This window comes from Hippocampus comes, unplaced genomic scaffold, assembly GCF_001891065.2.
Source record: "Hippocampus comes isolate QL1 unplaced genomic scaffold, H_comes_QL1_v1.1 scaffold499, whole genome shotgun sequence".
Taxonomy (NCBI): Eukaryota; Metazoa; Chordata; class Actinopteri; order Syngnathiformes; family Syngnathidae; genus Hippocampus; species Hippocampus comes.
In genome coordinates, this window is record NW_017805450.1 from 117,452 (window position 1) to 134,863 (window position 17,412).

General features: G+C 42.9%; 1 protein-coding gene across 2 annotated transcripts in view; it reads right to left on the reverse strand.

Annotated features, from left to right (window-relative positions):
• Positions 1-1,572: 1,572 nt before the first annotated feature.
• Positions 1,573-17,412, reverse strand: part of il16 (interleukin 16) — a 49,526-nt gene continuing 33,686 nt past the window's right edge. For both annotated transcript variants that reach the window (XM_019874041.1, XM_019874040.1), the window contains exons 19-26: positions 13,021-13,093; positions 11,713-12,833; positions 11,204-11,358; positions 10,819-10,984; positions 7,067-7,168; positions 6,334-6,553; positions 4,945-5,073; positions 1,573-2,054 (exon numbers count right to left, since the gene is read on the reverse strand). In XM_019874041.1, the coding sequence (XP_019729600.1) occupies positions 1,894-2,054; positions 4,945-5,073; positions 6,334-6,553; positions 7,067-7,168; positions 10,819-10,984; positions 11,204-11,358; positions 11,713-12,833; positions 13,021-13,093 (2,127 nt within the window). In that variant the 3' untranslated portion in view covers positions 1,573-1,893. The remainder of the gene's footprint in view (positions 2,055-4,944; positions 5,074-6,333; positions 6,554-7,066; positions 7,169-10,818; positions 10,985-11,203; positions 11,359-11,712; positions 12,834-13,020; positions 13,094-17,412) is intronic.

Consider the following 17,412-nt stretch of genomic DNA (forward strand, 5'->3'; position numbering starts at 1 on the left):
CGGCTGCGAAACGCTCCAGTGAGAGTTGGAGAGCCCTGCTTGAAGGAGCCAACAGTACCACATCATCCGCAAAAAGCAGAGATGCAATACTGAGGCCCCCAAAACGGACCCCCTCAACGCTTCGGCTGTGCCTAGAAATTCTGTCCATAAAGGTGATGAACAGAATCGGCGACAAAGGACAGCCTTGGCGGAGTCCAACCCTCACTGGAAACGATTCCGACTTATTGCCGGCAATGCGAACCAAACTCTGACATCGGCAGTATAGGGACCGAACAGCCCGTATCAGGGGGCTCGGTACCCCATACTCCCGAAGCACCCCCCACAGAACTCCCCGAGGGACACGGTCAAATGCCTTCTCCAAGTCCACAAAACACATGTAGACTGGTTGGGCGAGTTCCCACGTACCCTCGAGGACCCTGCTAAGGGTGTAGAGCTGGTTCACAGTTCCAGGGCCAGGACGAAAACCACACTGCTCCTCTTCAATCTGAGGCTCGACTTCCCGACGGACCCTCCTCTCCAGCACCCCTGAATAGACCTTACCAGGGAGGCTGAGGAGTGTGATCCCTCTGTAGTTGGAACACACCCTCCGGTCCCCCTTTTTAAAAAGAGGGACCACCACCCCGGTCTGCCAATCCAGAGGCACTCTCCCCGATGACCACGCGATGCTGCAGAGGCGTGTCAGCCAGGACAGCCCCACAGCATCCAGAGCCTTGAGGAAATCCGGGCGGATCTCATCCACCCCTGGGGCCTTGCCACCGAGGAGCTTTTTAACCACATCGGTGACTTCAACCACAGAGATAGGAGAGCCCACCTCGGGATCCCCAGACTCTGCTTCCTCCGAGGAAGGCGTGTTGGTGGAGCATTTTGTACCCCGTTTACCCTCATTTAAACAAACTATTTTAATCGACTTGACTGATTTAAAAACTATTAATCTATTAATTTGTTGCGTAAAAATAATTATTTTGTAGTTTCACTGTTATGACTGCCCTCCAAGGGAAGATGTAACTCCAAATTGGCCCGCGACTAAAATGAGTTCGTCACCCCTGCTCTAAGTTGTCCCTGGCTGTGAGTGTGAGCGTGGATGGTTGTTTGTCTTTGTGTGCCCTGCGATTGGCTGGCGAACAGTTCAGGGTGTCCCCCGCCTACTGCCCGAAGACAGCTGTGATAGGCTTTAGCATGCCCTGCGACCCTTGTGAGGATCAAGTGGATCGGAAAATGGATGGATTTTAAATTCCTGTCGGTGAACAAAAAGAAAAGCCATGTTTTTCCCCATATGGTTGGTCAGATACAGTATTTTAACTCATTCAGTACCAGCCAATTCTAGACCCTTTTTTTTTTTTTTTACCCTAAGTCTTGGAAAAATTGAAAAAAAAAACAAGTATCTGGGGTTGAATGTGTAGAGTGTGAAAAGACATGTAAATATGTATTTGGGAGTGAATTTTATTTATTTTTCCATTTAATTTTTTAAACATTGTACTTTGTTTTGTATTGAATATCGGTCCCTGAAAATTAATACATTGTAAATTGATAGTGGTAATATGCTGAGCAGGGTATTTACGGCACCAACCATTGTCATACAAAAGCGCTGAGATTCTTTATTTGAAATGAATCAATAATGCTTGACAGATTCAATGAGATGTTCAGGTACATAACTGAGAAGGACCCAAACTAATTCCAGAGTTGTCCTGTAACTTTGCAGAGATTATTGTAACTGAAGGAAATAACAGTGTTTTTAAAGATAAAAAATGCTGCATCATGCTGGGAAGCTAATACCTGGTTTCCATGAATTTGCTGACAACAGTACAACATTCTTTGAGTGATTATCTCAAGGAAAGGTCCTTGGGATGCGTATCCACTGTTGCGATTTGCGGCCTCTTGAAGTGAAAAGAGCTTCTAGTGGCTGTGTCTCCTCCTGATTTCCACTGTGATGGACCCGTCGGGTAAAGCCTTGATCATGTTCCAGGCCTCAAAGCGGGTCATATCCTGAAGACTGGTACCCTGGACTTGCAAAACTTGATCTCCACACTGAAGACTGCATCGTTCTGCTGCTCCACCTGAAGAACAATGCTCATTTGTAATAATATTGTGGGTGACGAGATGAAGGCAAGACATGTCTTTTACTCTCCACACAAAAAACGACTGACTGCCCCTCCACCCTTATATCTCGATCATTCCATTGATTCTCGACTCTTATTCCTTCCTGAAGCTACAGGTGCCTGGTGAATGACTATCCCTTGTATAATAAAAATATTCTGAGACTATTCTGCATCACAAAGTGCTTGGACTTGGCTGCTGCAGAACAGAAAAATTCACCTTTTGATACTGAAATTTAAACTGGTTCACGACACTTCTGGAAGAAATCATAGAAGTCCACCCCATGTGCCACACGCTTTTCACAGATGTCTGGCTAGAACTTCATTAACAGTCTAGATACTCTAGATAAGGGGTGCCCAACTAGTCGATCGCGATTGACCAGTATCACGCGGACTGGTCCAAAGTAAATTGCGAGGGGTGAAGAGAGAAATGGAGAAAAAAAAAGTGTGTGAGCGTGTTATTATATATTAGATATTTTTGTGTTCGTACACTAAACAGACTATCAGTTTCACAAAGTATTTAAAAACAAATGAAATTAAAAAAGCAGGTCACCTTTAACCTACGGCGGCGCGTCACCTGCACCACTGGAAGCTATTAGCGGTCAGCAGTCTACCATTGCAGCCTATGATCAGGGCCGCTGAGATCTCTTTTGTTATTGTTATTCTCATTTAAAGTGTGTCTCATCTACAATTCACCGATGGCAACTGCAAAGAATGGGAATCTGGAGCGCCAGGAGAAACATTTTAAAAACAGATCGTGTGAGCTACGATAGCGATGTTATTGCACTTAAGACGCTGCAAAAGTGCGTCCAATGCCTCCGCATCAGTTCTCTGCTAAGGTAGGCAGTGATTTCCCTTTCACAAACTCACAAACTTTGCATCTACTTTATTTTTCGGTTTCATTGATGTTATGGACCGTCATGGCGGTTGCTCATCGTTGCATGCGTGTGTGCATGCGTATGAATGAGTGCGTGTATGCGTGCAGATACGGTATTTTGGTTGCTTGAAAACTAGATCTTTCGTCAAAAAAGGTTGGGCGCCCTTGCTCTAGATCGGGGTGTCAAACTCATTTTAGGAGCGGGCCACATTTCAGTTACCGTTTCACTTGGAGGGCAGTTATGACGGAAACCATAGAAGAAGCCAAGAATAACTGTAGATTCAACTCTTGTTTAAGTCAGGGGTGTCAAACTCATTTCACATTGTGGGCCACACAAGGCCTCGGTAAATGTAAAGTGGGCCGGACCATTAAAATTATGCCATACTCTGCTATAAATAATCAAAATAATGTCTTGTCTTTGTTTTGGTCTAAGAAGCACAAGAACATTAGGAAAATGTTGCCATTTAATAAGCAGATCTTTTACAAAAAATTTCATGAAGCTCCTTAGATTTCCTTTGACACGTGCAATTTACTTTTATCATTCACATATATGCATTGCAACTGATAGCACAAAGGCACAAAACTTTAACAAGTAATTGGTATTGAAAAATATAGTCATGCACTTTTAGATTAAACGAGATTTATAAAGAAAGGAATTTTTAAACCATTTACACGTGCATATAAAATCTAAATGTAATCCCTACCTACACCTTACAAACTAAGGAGAGTGCTATTAAATGTGTCAAGAATAAAGTATTCATATGTCTTTGATAGCGTCCGCTGTGTTGGGTCTGTCTCAGTGACAGACTGAGGCTGCAGTTGCCTTCTTCTCTGATCAAAACAATGTTGTCATTTTACTCTGATCAAAACAGTGTGTCGCCCTAGTAAATACTCCATGAAGTGCACCTTATTAAAAATATTCATTTCGTGTCTTTTATGCATTTTTTTCACTTTTAAATTATCCTGCGGGCCTGATCGAAACTCCTTGTGGGCTGGTTCCGGCCCGCGGGCTGTATGTTTGACACTCCTTGTTTAAAGTTACTATCATGAGGTATTTGGTAACAAGAAAATGCTTCGAATATATTTCTTATTTGTTACATATGAGAATTTAAAATTTTGGGAGGCATTTTAGAAAGGATCATGGAAGTTGACATGTTTCAGCTGCTTTCGCGGGCCACATAAAATAATGTGGCAGGCCAGATCTGGCCACTGGGCCTTGATTTTGACATTTTGCTCTATCAGGGGTGTCAAACTCGGGTCCTGGAGGGCCGCTGTCCTTCATGTTTTCCAAGTCTCCCTGTTGCAACACACCTGATTCAAATGATCAGATCATCAGCAAGCTCTGCGGAAGCCTGAAATTGAACCTGTTCATTTGAATCAGGTGTGTTGCAACACGGAGACTTGGAAAACGTGCAGGTCAGCGGCCCTCCAGGACCTGAGTTTGACACCCCTGCTGTAGATGGTCCCCAACCGCCAGTTTTGGGCTGTACTGGGCCACAGTTCATCTGGTACCGGGAAGCACAGAGACAGATCCGAAATAATACTTTATTATTATGAATGTGGTGGGCAAGTTTCTGCATATTTGAGCATTTTAATTCATGGCTGTGGATGGCATAATAAACTGTGACTTATCAGCCATGCTGTTTACCAGCTATGGTGTAAAAAAAAAATGGATTTAATTGATAATGACTGCAAGAATCAAATGTTCGATTCTAAAGACGGATTCCTTGAAAATATGCATCCAGACATGACTTCTAACCACCCTTGGCTATCACGTAGCTCTGCTGCTGATATTGACTGGTTCAGTTTGCTGCCGAAATTGCAAATGGATTCATGGGCTCCTCCTTCTAAATTGTGGGCAGGTCTCTTGGGGTAAAACGGAGGATAATAATAATTTAAATGTCAGCGCACTGGCCCCAAAAAACACTAACCCACCATGCATCTGCCCCATAACTGAGTTAAAACCTTATTTACCTTTGAAGATCCTGTTGATGAATAACGGTCTATCTCCATGCAGCGAACCCTTTCCTCCCTCCAAAGTGAAGCCAACTCCACCTGCACCTTTCTTCAGCTCCACACTCACCAAAGTGCCGGACTCCTCCACTGCAAACAGACAAACGGATTCAAAATAAATTGAAATCTTTTCAAGAGGGGTTGTAAAAATAACCAACTGAGATAATGTGGTTGCACAAGTGTGCCTTTTGACTGGGAATGTGTTTAGAATTAAAAGAGAGTCAGTATATACTGTACTCCTGCTACCATTCAAAGTGCCTCCAATTCACCCCAAACAAAGTTCAGTTAGTCCAGAGGGCTTTTATGACATTTTTGAGGTTGTTTTTGTTTCTAGCAGAAGTTTGAAGGGCACATGCATTAACGGCCATTACTTTCCAGAAATATCTGCAACCATTTCAATGTTACTATTGAGCTCTTGGCAGCTTACCTGATGGCTTATCTTCTATAGAGTCTTTTCGACAATTTTGGAGAGGGATCCAATTCTTGGTCATGTCACTGTTGTGCCACTGCCTCCATTTAAGTATTTTCATACTTTATTTAACCCCTTAGAACTTCTTTTGTATCGTTTCAAGACTGAGGCCTTTGAACAACGAGATGCCTCTGATGCTGTGGAAGCTTTCCGCAGACCATGGCTTGTGCTGTAAGATGTGACTACTGTGAATCTCAGGGGGAAAAAAGCACGCTAGAACAGCTGCAAAGTATTTGGGGGATAATCTGGGGCTTTATAAATAGTGGCAGGTGTGTGCAGGCTCCTATTTAACATGTTTGAATGTGATTGCTTAACTCTGAACACTGCCACATCCCCATGATAGAGGGTGTGCTTACGCGTGCAAGCACATTATCTCAGCTGCTTATTTTTAATTCACCCTTCGGAAAAACTGCCTATTGGTAGGCAAGACCATGTTTTGATGTTTTCTCTCTTTGGAAAAGTTTTTTTCCCTCAATTAAGTTTTACATTTTATGGATCAGTGGCGGCCCGGTCATCGACCAGTTAGTAAGTGCGTTGGCTTCACAGTGCAGAGGTACCGGGTTCAATTCCAGCTCCGGCCTCCCTGTGTGGAGTTTGCATGTTCTCCTCTGGCCTTTTCTCCGGGTACTCCTGTTTCCTCCCACATTCCAAAAACATGCATGGCAGGCTGATTGAACACTCAAAATGGTCCCTAGGTGTGAGTGTCAGCGTGGATGGTGGTTCGTCTGTGTGTGCCCTGCGATTGGCTGGCAACCAGTTCAGGGTGTCCCCTGCCTACTGCTCGAAGACAGCTGGGATAGGCTCCAGCACGCCCCACGGCCCTTGTGAGGATAAAGCGGATCGGAAAATGGATGGATGGCGATTTGAATGAACTCACGCACTTGCACAGATGGACTCCTCCCTTCTGTCTTCCCTCTGTTCCTCTGCTCTCTTGCAGACGACGACCACAGCAAGTTGTGGAGTGCGGGCTTGACGCAGTGCCGCAGTGGCATCTGCATGTGTAACGCCACGGAGTGTTTGGCCATTGATAGACAGCACCTCGTCTCCTTTCTGGATAGTGCCCTCTTGTGTGGCAAGGCCGTTGGGAAACACTTTGTGTACCTGCCCAAGCAAGAATGTTTTTTCCCACTTGCATTACACTCATTGATGACTGCAGACATTGTTTTGATAAAGCACACAGATGGCAGGGACACTTCATCAAACGTAACCTCTTTTTTTGATCTACATCAAAGATGAGACCTATGGTTTAACCCTTTCATGCACCCTGTAACCTGATAACATGATAAGCTGTCCGCTGTAGTAACCGCTGTCCCTGAAAGCGTTAATACTGTAGACTTGAAACATTGAACCTGATCACCGCTTCCGACAAGGACGCAAAAAGCATGTTTGTGTGGCTCTCAAAGGAGTGCCAGAGGTTGGTGCTTGCTTGGTGTTGAATGAAATATGATGACATCCACCACACATGTCCGCAGAGATCAGCTTTAATCGTGTGGGTTTTGGAGAGCTTGTACAAGTTGTTACATATTAATAAGCATCCCAAAGGTTACAGCCAAAGCAGACTGAATTGAAGATGATGTGTAACAAACAAAGGTGTTGTGAGCGATGCTTACTTACTGTCAGAGTTTTACTCTCCCTGTCACAGCCTCCAGCAATGCTGAAGCCCAGTCCAGCTCCCTCTTCCTTGTGCAGAATCACAACATGGATGTCTTGCAGTTGCTGAGGAGAAAGCTCTTGTTTCATGACAGTCATAATTATTACTCGTTTGATGTTGCGATTTGTTAAATCGCAACATCGAACGAAGGACAGACCATGAGCAGACATAGGAAAAAATATACTGTAGATGCTAAATTGGATCTGAGCTAAGTGCGGCCTGGGCGGCCAAATCTGGCCAGCCTATACTCTCTGACCAGCCCTTATAGTGACAGTGACCTTGTTATCAAACCAAAACGTAAGCTATGCAGTGCTTTTATTTTGAAAACACCTATGGAAAGCTAGTAACAGTGAGGTAGCAGAGGTGGGCATTTAAAAATTTGTGTTGTTCATTATCCATCAGCGTCTCAGGCACCTCTCCTCCATTGTCAGTCCGTCATTATTTCAAGTCGAACCAAACTGTAATCGTCAGTCGTTATATTTAACCACGCTCCCATCCATCTGTCAGTAAATTCCGCCGGTCCATTGATTGTCAGTCCATACCTAGTGTCCATACCCTGATGTCTGTGGTCATGAAGTCCTTCGAACGCCTTGTTGTGGACCACCCAAAGAATATCACTGGCTCTTGCTGGACCCCCTGCAGTTTGCCTAGCGGGCAAACAGGTCAGTGGATGACGCAGTCAACATGGGACTGCACAACATCCTTCGATTCTGACTTAGACAATATCACAGACACAAGTGGCCAAAATGAGTTCCCTCCACAGGGCTTTCCCCTCAGGCCGGTATACACGTCAGGTTTTATTTATTTATTTTTTAATCTAATAAGACACATAAACATACACAAATAAGACATTTAACAATAAAGATGATTCCATTTCTGATGCTGTCAGTTGTCAGTTAAATGGGCGTCCATCTTTGACAGACTGAGAGGTACTTGACCCGGTTAGTGACGATTACACTGATGGATGAAAACCTGCCTCCGTCAGTGCTTAGTCTGTCATGCCATGTTTCTGAATCAACGGCAATGCAGACATATTCCATAAAATTAACCTGAATTCTGCAAAGCGCATCAAATTATTTGCTGAAAATTATGGAAATCATCTTAAAAATATTATTTAGCAACATTACAATTAAATCAAATTGTTTCAAGAAGTATATGTTTTGTTTTGTTTTGTTTTTTTGACCATACCCAGACGTTATGGACACCCTGTATACGGTACCTTGTGTGTATTTTTCCTGAACAAGATATGAGAAAAAATGGCAACAGTGGTCCTAATGTTAGCAACGTGGATATTTCCTGCACGGTGGTGGGAAGAGTCCTGAGAAAACTTGGCCTGATAATTCTGTACGTAAATCTAGTGGTACTGTATGTATTGGCTGGATTATAAATCATCACTGTACATACCTGTCAACCTTTCGGAGCGCCAACCCATATAAACTACCAAAAAAATCCTTATAAAGAGCAAAAAATCCTTATAACATACCAAAGCATTTTATATGTCAAAATAACGGCAGAAAAAAACCCACGAAATTTTTAATGATATTTATTGTAGATCTCCATAATACAATGGCAGGTGAATGTCTAATCATCATTCTACTTCGTGGCATTACTGTGTTCAGAGTTGTATTCCTGCATTACTTTTTTCACCAACTCCAAATGCTGACCCATCGGCTCGAAGTTACAGCATCCATTCATATTTACTTTGCACTGCAATAATGCTGTCAGTGTTTCTGGTGTAAGCGATTTTCGAAAATCTGTGTGAACCTTTCTCACAACACTGCAGACTCTTTCAGAGTCTGCATTGCTGTGAGGTAAGCAAAGTACTGCTTCCATCACTTTGCTGAGATGATGAAACATTGGTTTGCCCATGGGTGTTTTCATAGTCATAATTCCCAACCAAATTTTATCCACTGCCTTTGATGTGCCATCTTCATTTGTATACTTAATGTCCTCATCACTCAAAAGCTGATACTCCTCAAACTCATCCTTGAGTTCTTCTGGGTCATGGTCTTTGACAAATTTTTCACCCAATCTGATTATGACAGTGTAGTCGATATCGAGTCTTTTTTTTGGATCCAACACTATCAGATCCTTGATTGTTTGGTTTTCCCAGGGAAACTTTGTAATCATCTTTTTTAACTCTGCCTCATAAAAACATCGCACGCTTAGAAAGAATGCATCTTTGACTTGAGGGTCTCACCCATCTTCCTCAAGCTGACAAAGTGTATCTCTTGTTTTCATACCAACATCAATCAATTGGTTGTCATGTTGTATGCTTCTGTCCTGAAATTGAATTTGCTGCAAATTCTGACCTCTGCTGTTTTCAACTAGGAACCACGTGATTTACTGGAACGTTACCGGAAATGAAAGCATTCGAGTAGACGAGCACCATTCTGGGCAAAAGCAAACGGAACTACCTGTTAGGGGGGAAAAAAAAAAAAAAAAAAAAGAAATTTTCAGAATCCATATGATTTGTGCGATATGGCCATATACGTAAGATTCACCACAAAATCCATATAAAATATGGCTAAACCGTATGAGTTGACAGGTATGACTGTATCAATATAAGGCGGCTCAGTAGTCCAGTGGTTAGCACGTCGACTTCACAGTGCAGAGGTACCGGGTTCAATTTCAGCTCCGGCCTCCCTGTGTGGAGTTTGCATGTTCCATATCTGCACGTCACAATTTGTTGAAGGAGGAGAAATGCTTTTTCTAAAAATATTACCAATAAAATACAAAAAGTTGAGGTTTGCATATTGGCTTAAGTGTTCCAGTTTCTCATATGGGAAAATTGCCCACCCCTGTACGAAATCAAAGTCAGAAAAAAAAATTATCACACATCACAATTTCTATTAATTTTAACTGCTGCAGACTTAAATTCCATCACCTTTGTCTTTTAAGTGGGGCAAAGAATACGGTCTGATTGTTTAGTACTCACAGATGGCTGCATACTTCAATAGTAAGTAAGATTACAGCAGGTCTAAAGTAGGGATGGGTAAAGTTAACAAGAATTAAAGCCATAAATAAGAGGACAGCCCGATAGCCAAGATTCACACACGACTCACAGTTCTGAAGTTCACACTTCAAATCTCATTTGTGGCTTTCCTGTGTGGGCTTTGCATATCTTTCCTATGCTTGCGTGGCCTTTCTCCCACATTCCAAAAAGTTTGGCTAATTGAAAAGAAATTAATTGCCTATAATTGCGAACGTGATTGTGAAAGCCTTTTTTTCCATATGTGCCCTGTGATTGGTTGGCAATCAGTCCAGCGTGTCAATACCACCTCTTGCCAAAAGGCTGACAGACAAACTCTGATTTCCACATTAATGTAAGTGAATCAGCCTACTGTTTTGAAAAGATTACTAATTTCAATAACAAATCATGCTCGTCAAACGAAGAGTCAGCAGCTCTTCAACGTATCTGTGCAACGTATTAGAGTGGTTTCGCTGCTTTGGTTTTTTTGTCTTTGCTTTGGCTACTTTTACTAGACCACAATCGCACCAACATTGCTCTTCTGTTACCCAGCAGAGAGGACAAGCTCCCTGCTGAACCCTTTCATGCACCAATAATGATAACCTATAACCTGATAACATAATAGGCTGTCCACTGTAGTAACCGCTGTCCCTGAGAGGGGTTAAGGCGAGGTCAGGTCAGGTCAGGTAGTCGCCAGCTACCTGTAACGGCTAGACAGGATATTAATTTTTGCCGTTGTTTTACCGTCAGCACATCTTCGTCCAGAGCTCTGACTTCTTTGATCATCATCTCTATTTCCTCACACGGGATCGCTGAAATGACGGACTGAGCGCAAGCAGAGGGAACCACCACTTCTTGGGGGGATCCCCCCTCCTCAAACTCAATTGTACATGCTCTGAGAGTGGCCAAGCTGTGTTAAGGGTAAAAAAAAAAACCAAACAGATGATGGTCAGATTATCACGCATAGGGTAGTAGTTGCACCCTATTATCTGTACAACAGCGATGATGAAACGGGAAGTGGTTATTCTGAACTTTCGTTTTAAAGCCACTTCCTGTTGAACAGAAAGACTAAAGAGCTCTCTGTCTTGTGAGAGTTTCTGCTCCCACATTGAAATGTGTAAGTCCTCACCTAATAGAAAATCCAGTGTCGGTGACATCTGAAAGGGGATCACACTCATGGGGGTTGATCACATCTTCACCAGTGGAGGTTAAGAGGTTTGGAGAGTAACCGGCCGGACCATGCTCAGTGGGCACGGGAAGGGTCCGCATCAACACTTGCGATACCTGAAACCATGTCACCACATTTAAATGGAATACTCGACTCAACGTTTTTTAATGCTCTACAATTCAGAGGTGTCATAACAAATTTTTTGTCGCGGGTCACTTCAGAATTACGGCTTCCCTCGGAGGGCCGATGCAAAATCTCAATGATATTTATTACCCATGACAATTTGACATGTCGGTACAGATTTCAGCAAGGATCATGAAAGTTGACACGTGATTTGCATCCGCGGGCCACATAAAATGACGTGGCGGTTCGGATCTGACACCTGTGCTCTACATTATCACACTGTGAGCACCATGCAGTCTAAGCTTGTAAAAAGTGACATAATTGAACATTTTTGTGAGTAAAAATACCTGGTTGCTAAAGGCAAGGATTTTACCAAAATTCTCTCCCTCCAGGTCTCGATGAGCGGTATTGTCGGTCGACGGATTGTCACTTGGGTTCAAGTGATAATGTTCTGTTTGATTCTTTACTTCTTCCTGTTCTGACATTTCTGGAGAACTCCCTTCTTCGGCATGACTGAGTCCCACAGAGGCGAGGCATGGAGTGGAGAAATCTTTGGACTCTGCAGAGCTACTGACATCTACTCCTCGAGCTTCCGGTACAGGAGTAACAAGCAATTCTTCGGAGGGGTGGATATTTAACGCATGTTGGACTGAAAGTGAATGAGAAAACTGTGTCGCAGCTTCTGCATCAGTCTGAGAGGGCAAGTGATCGGGAGCTAATTGACTAGATTGAGGCTCAGCCTTGGGAATGTTTTTTGTCCTGCTCGTTTCAAGATTGAATGCTATGATAGAAGAGGGAGAATCGGACATGTCTGTTCCCGTGACAGATGCAGACTGCTTTGCCTGGATTTCTTGTGAGGCTTCATTTTTGTTTGTGGCATGTTTTCTGTCTAACTCTCTCTCCATCAGAGGAAGCGAGCTAGATGGGACTACATGCCTCTTAGTGTCCACTTTCTCTGGAGAGGCTGGGGTTGAAAAAGTCTCAAATGAGTGGATTTTATCTTTAATGGACAGGTTGGAAACAGATGAGTCAAATCTCCTATTGAAGCTTCTGTAGAAGCCGACAGCGTGCCTTGGCTTTGCAAGTTCACCCTGCATCTTCTGGTCTTGCTCGTGCCGAATCTTTTTCAGGCTCTGGCGAAACCCAGCAGGCTTGGGTGCCACCGGAGGCCCTTTTTTTGATCCCATGGGGATCTCGTCTTTGTCTTCGGGGGTGAGGTTGGACAGATGAATTGAAGTAGCATCCGCGGCACCGCAATTCAGCTCCGCCATGGTCTCTTCATTTTTCATCGTGACAGCACTGTCTGCGGGGTGGTGGAGAAATGTGTGTAGGTCTCGGACTTCTCGCAAATCGTGAGGGAAATGTTCCACGAGGCGAACCCAGGGATCCTGAAGCTGCTGTCCAATGCGTGCTTGCCTCTTAAAAGCTCCTCTTTTTGATTGTGAGCAAAGAACAGCTGACGCCCCACCTGTCCACATAACAGCAAAGAGCATATGAGCTTAACCAGCATAACAATTTATGTGTCCATTATTTAATATAAATGTTATTCTGTGACCGAAACCTTACAATAGACTTTGAACAACTACAGTGACGTCATTTATCAGCATAGCACCTTCTGAAAATGCACATGAGACTTAAATGCAAGCATATCTTACCTGCGGGTAACTTGGCCTCCACAGTCAAATTTTCTCTGCTCCCCTCTGACAGTTTTCTCGTTTGTTCTTCTTTCTGGTTGACAAACATGAAGTAATGTGTCACGAAATGCTGTAACTCAGCCCACTTCCGCTCGCTCACTCACTCACTCGCTCGCTCGCTCGCTCACTCACTCACTCACTCACTCACTCACTCACTCACTCACTCACTCACCCACATACTGCAACAAACACAAGCGTGCACACACCGATGAAAAATATACTCGAGTGGATCTTACAGTATCTATCCTTTTAAACACATTAGAATACAGCTACGGCAGAGAATCATTTGCGTGAAGACAAAATACATATTTTAAAATGTATGGTGTTATTTTATAGATATATCAAGAACAAAATTTTTCCGCACCACAAGGCGCACCAACAGCATTCAATTTTCCCAAAAGCCGACAGTATATATGGTGTTAGTTACAGTCTCTTGTCCCCCATTGAGTTGTTTCCCTGTCAGTGTTTGGATAGTGTCTAGTCTCGTGGTGGTTATTAGCAGAAACCAATTGTAACCTAAAAGGGTTCCGCCGGACACTCAGTAACACGTGTATTCGCCAATACACGCTCAAACAGACAACTATTTTGTGAGCTCTGCACAGCCATCATGAAACAAAGATAATACCAACAGCATAGTTAACTACCGACGAAAAGAAGGAAGGAGACAAGCAAGACTTCAAAGGATATTTAGCCCCTTGTGGATGTGAGCCCACGAGGTTTGTGTGCCTTTTTGTTGAATCAATTGTTGAATCAATTGTCTCCATAACTTTTGTCTTTCGTTTATTGTTTTGTAATGCCATTTGTATTTATATGTTTTAATTATATGTCAGTGTTCATGACCAGTTCTCTCAGCTTGCCAATAAATAAGAATAAGAAAAACTTTATTCGTCTCACAATGGAGAAATTCCCGATTTACAGCAGCAAAGTTATTAAAGCCTGTGTTAGGGTGGTTCTGTTTGTGACCAACAGGTGGCACTGTCGGGCTCCTCCTGCAGTGGCACACCTGTTGGTCATTGTTTCATTAGTGTGTGGTTAAAAGGACTCCCTGCCCGAACAGTCAATGTCGGATCATTGTGTGTCTCTGTGCACGTGTCATGTGTTGTTTTCTGGCTTAGGTTTTTGCTACTTTGATTTCTTGTGGTTTTTTTCTGGACTTTATTTGAGTGAGTTTTTGAGTTAGTTTCTCCAGTGTATTCCTGTTTGCATTTTTGTTAAATACATTTTGGTCAATCCAACCTGCTTCTCCCTACCTCCCTGCTTTTTGGGGTCCTCTAACTACAACCTCGCAAAACATGACACCCTGTGTTTTTATGTACTTCGTGTCGTGCTTCATGCGACATTCTGAGGGAGCTACATATGGATCAATATTCTGATTTCTTGGACGTAGTATTTTAAATGTTCTGCGCTTTGTTACAGCTGCAGCGGTTGTGAAGGCTCTATATAAATAAAGCTGTATTGTATTTCCTGTACCCTACCACCATCGCAACCGCAGCCAGGGCTCGATCGATAAAAAGCTGTACTGTATTCACTTTAGCCTGGCTCTATCTAGTGGATGCATAACGCATCTGCAGCCACACTTGTAGTTTATATTCTGTGTGATTTCTAAGGCAATGCGCCCGACCTAATACAGTATCTTTTTGACACAAGAGAGGTTACCCAGACTTTCAAGATAGGTCTCATTTATTTTAACTGTAATATTAAGTGTGACTGGCTTTGGTGAGTAATGCAAGTCATGACCAACTGCAATATGGCTTGATCAGAGCTTTGTCAATTTCATTTGAGTGAATGACATACTCAAACAAGCGAACAGTGAGCAGAGAAATGAACTGAGTACTCACTGAAGACAACACTAATTTAACTGAACAGGATGACGCACAACAACAAAGTAGAACACAAAAACAGAACGAGGAGACGCAAAGCAACAAGTCATACAAATGATAAAACCCCGAATTAGCTACGATTACTTTCAAATGCTGCTCGGCATGCTCGGTCAATTTTCCCCGCCTGCTTCACAGTCTTAGAAATTACAATTGCATATTTTAATTATTTGTCTCTTCTTTGTGTGGTCATATTGTTTTTGTTTCAACGACTGTACTCGATGTGTTGTGCTGCCTTTGTTTGTACTTTGAGTAAAGTGAGTACTGTGCTTGGTAACTACTTTTATATTTTTACGCCCAATTTGTTGATGTATTTGAGACTGATCTGGACAGTCGTAGGTTTTGTTCCAAATATTTTTTCAAACATACCGTGAACCTTTTGTTGAGTTTTTATTTATTTATTTATTTTTAATTAAAGTTGTCTTAATTTGAACATTTAATGCTTGGACATTAAGTGGTCCAGATAATGGATGGATGAATTCTTGTGCATTGTCTTCTTTTTAATTAAAATTCCATCCATCCATTTTCTGATTTGCTTATCCTCACAAGGGTCGCTCGCGGGGGTGCTGGAGCCTATCCCGGCCGTCTTTGGGCAATAGGCGGGGGACACCCTGAACTGGTTGCCAGCCAATCGCAGGGCACACAGAGACAAACAAACATCCATGCCACACTCACACCTAGGGACAATTTAGAGTGTTCAATCAGCCTACCATGCAGGTTTTTTGGAATGTAGGAGAAAACCGGAGTACCTGGAGAAAACCCACACAGGCAAGGGGAGAACATGCAAACTCCACACAGGGAGGCCGGATCTGGAATTTAACCCGGGTTCAATTCCAGATACCTCTGCACTGTGAGGTTCATGCTGTAACCACTGGACCCGCCTAATTAAAATTCAACATAAATATATAAATGTGTTGCCTTGAAAATAAACAAGTAATATGAATCGAAAAATATGAATCAAAGTAATGGGAGTATTTGTTCAATAGAACTCAGAATATTAACCTAAAAAAATGTTTAAAGGGACCTTATTCAAAGGAGCACAGTCATTTAAATGTTAAATATCAGGAACAAAACACTGAACGCAAATAATATTCAGACCCACAATGCCAATTATCTGAGCATTCATGAGTATGTTTACATCCAGTCAATAACCTTTGCAAAATATTGCCAGTGTTCGGGTTTTGAAAGGCCATGTCATATGTGCATATTTGGGTTAAAAAAACAAAAGAGGCCCCTGGAATGCCCCTTTTCTAATCCGAAAATGTGGTCATATAAATGCAAACGGGTTACCTCCTTTGAGCGAAACATTGGTGCATGCTCTATCCACAAGAAATCTTTGTGTTTTGTTTTTTTTTGTGTGTGTGTGTGTGTGTGTGTGTGTGTGTGTGTGTGTGTGTGTGTGTGTGTGTACAGAAAGTACTTGTACCAGCATTTGGACCTTAACCCAAATATTGACAGCATGTTAACGTACTCATTGAGACACTTGCGTTGACTTGTTCTGATTTTGGCGTGGCTGTCCCACAGGATAACAAACTAGGAGATAATGAATGACCTATTTCCACGCCCCCCACCCCCTCCCTGCGATGTGCTCATGTACACCGAGGGGTGCATGTAGCCGTGTTTGGGAAACACGGCTTCATGCCATAGAAAATCATTTCAGGCGGCAAACTTTTTGTTGTTGTTTTCTCGGGGAGGACGCGATCCCTGCCCACGTGTCACACATGCCAGGAACCGCCACTGCACACATGCATTGGTGAATTATTATGACAACATCACAAATAAGCATGATGGCAAGCACAACTATGGGATGGACAGACTATGGGCAAAACAGCTGTTCATACAATCAAAAAGCAAATAAATGTGCACTACATGGCAAAAGATATGATGAACATCATGTGAGGAACATGTTATTTGTGGAATCATGGGAATTCATTGAATAACATAAATGACAAAAAGTGAAATAACATCCGAGCAATGCAGGTAGACTGAAAGAATAAAAAGTCAAATGCAGTGAAATGATGTCCTTTGTAATTAATGGCAGTATGAATGCGTCATTAAGAACGAAGCAGATCAAGTCGTCATAGTCCATTCTCTAAAGCACATATGTCAAAGTGCCGGCCCGCGGGCCAAATCCGGCCCGAGAGAATGTTTTCAGTGGCCCCTGGGATGATATTGATTTATTATTAGAACCGGCCCGCGGACCGCAGCAAGCCGAGAGCCCGCAGATCTTTTACACGCACCAAAACTACATTTCCCACAATGCAACGGTGACGCGCCAAGCAGTCGGCCGCTTTATTTAAATATTTATTAGTCTAGCAGTCGTTCCCATAACAGTGACATTAGCTTTCAGATACCCATCAAAAATGGCAAAACGGAAGGTGGACACTGAGAACCGCGGGTTTCAAACAAGGTGAGAGTCGAAGAACATGTTCATGGACGTAGCTGGAAAACCTGTGTGTCTTCTGTGTGGAGAAAG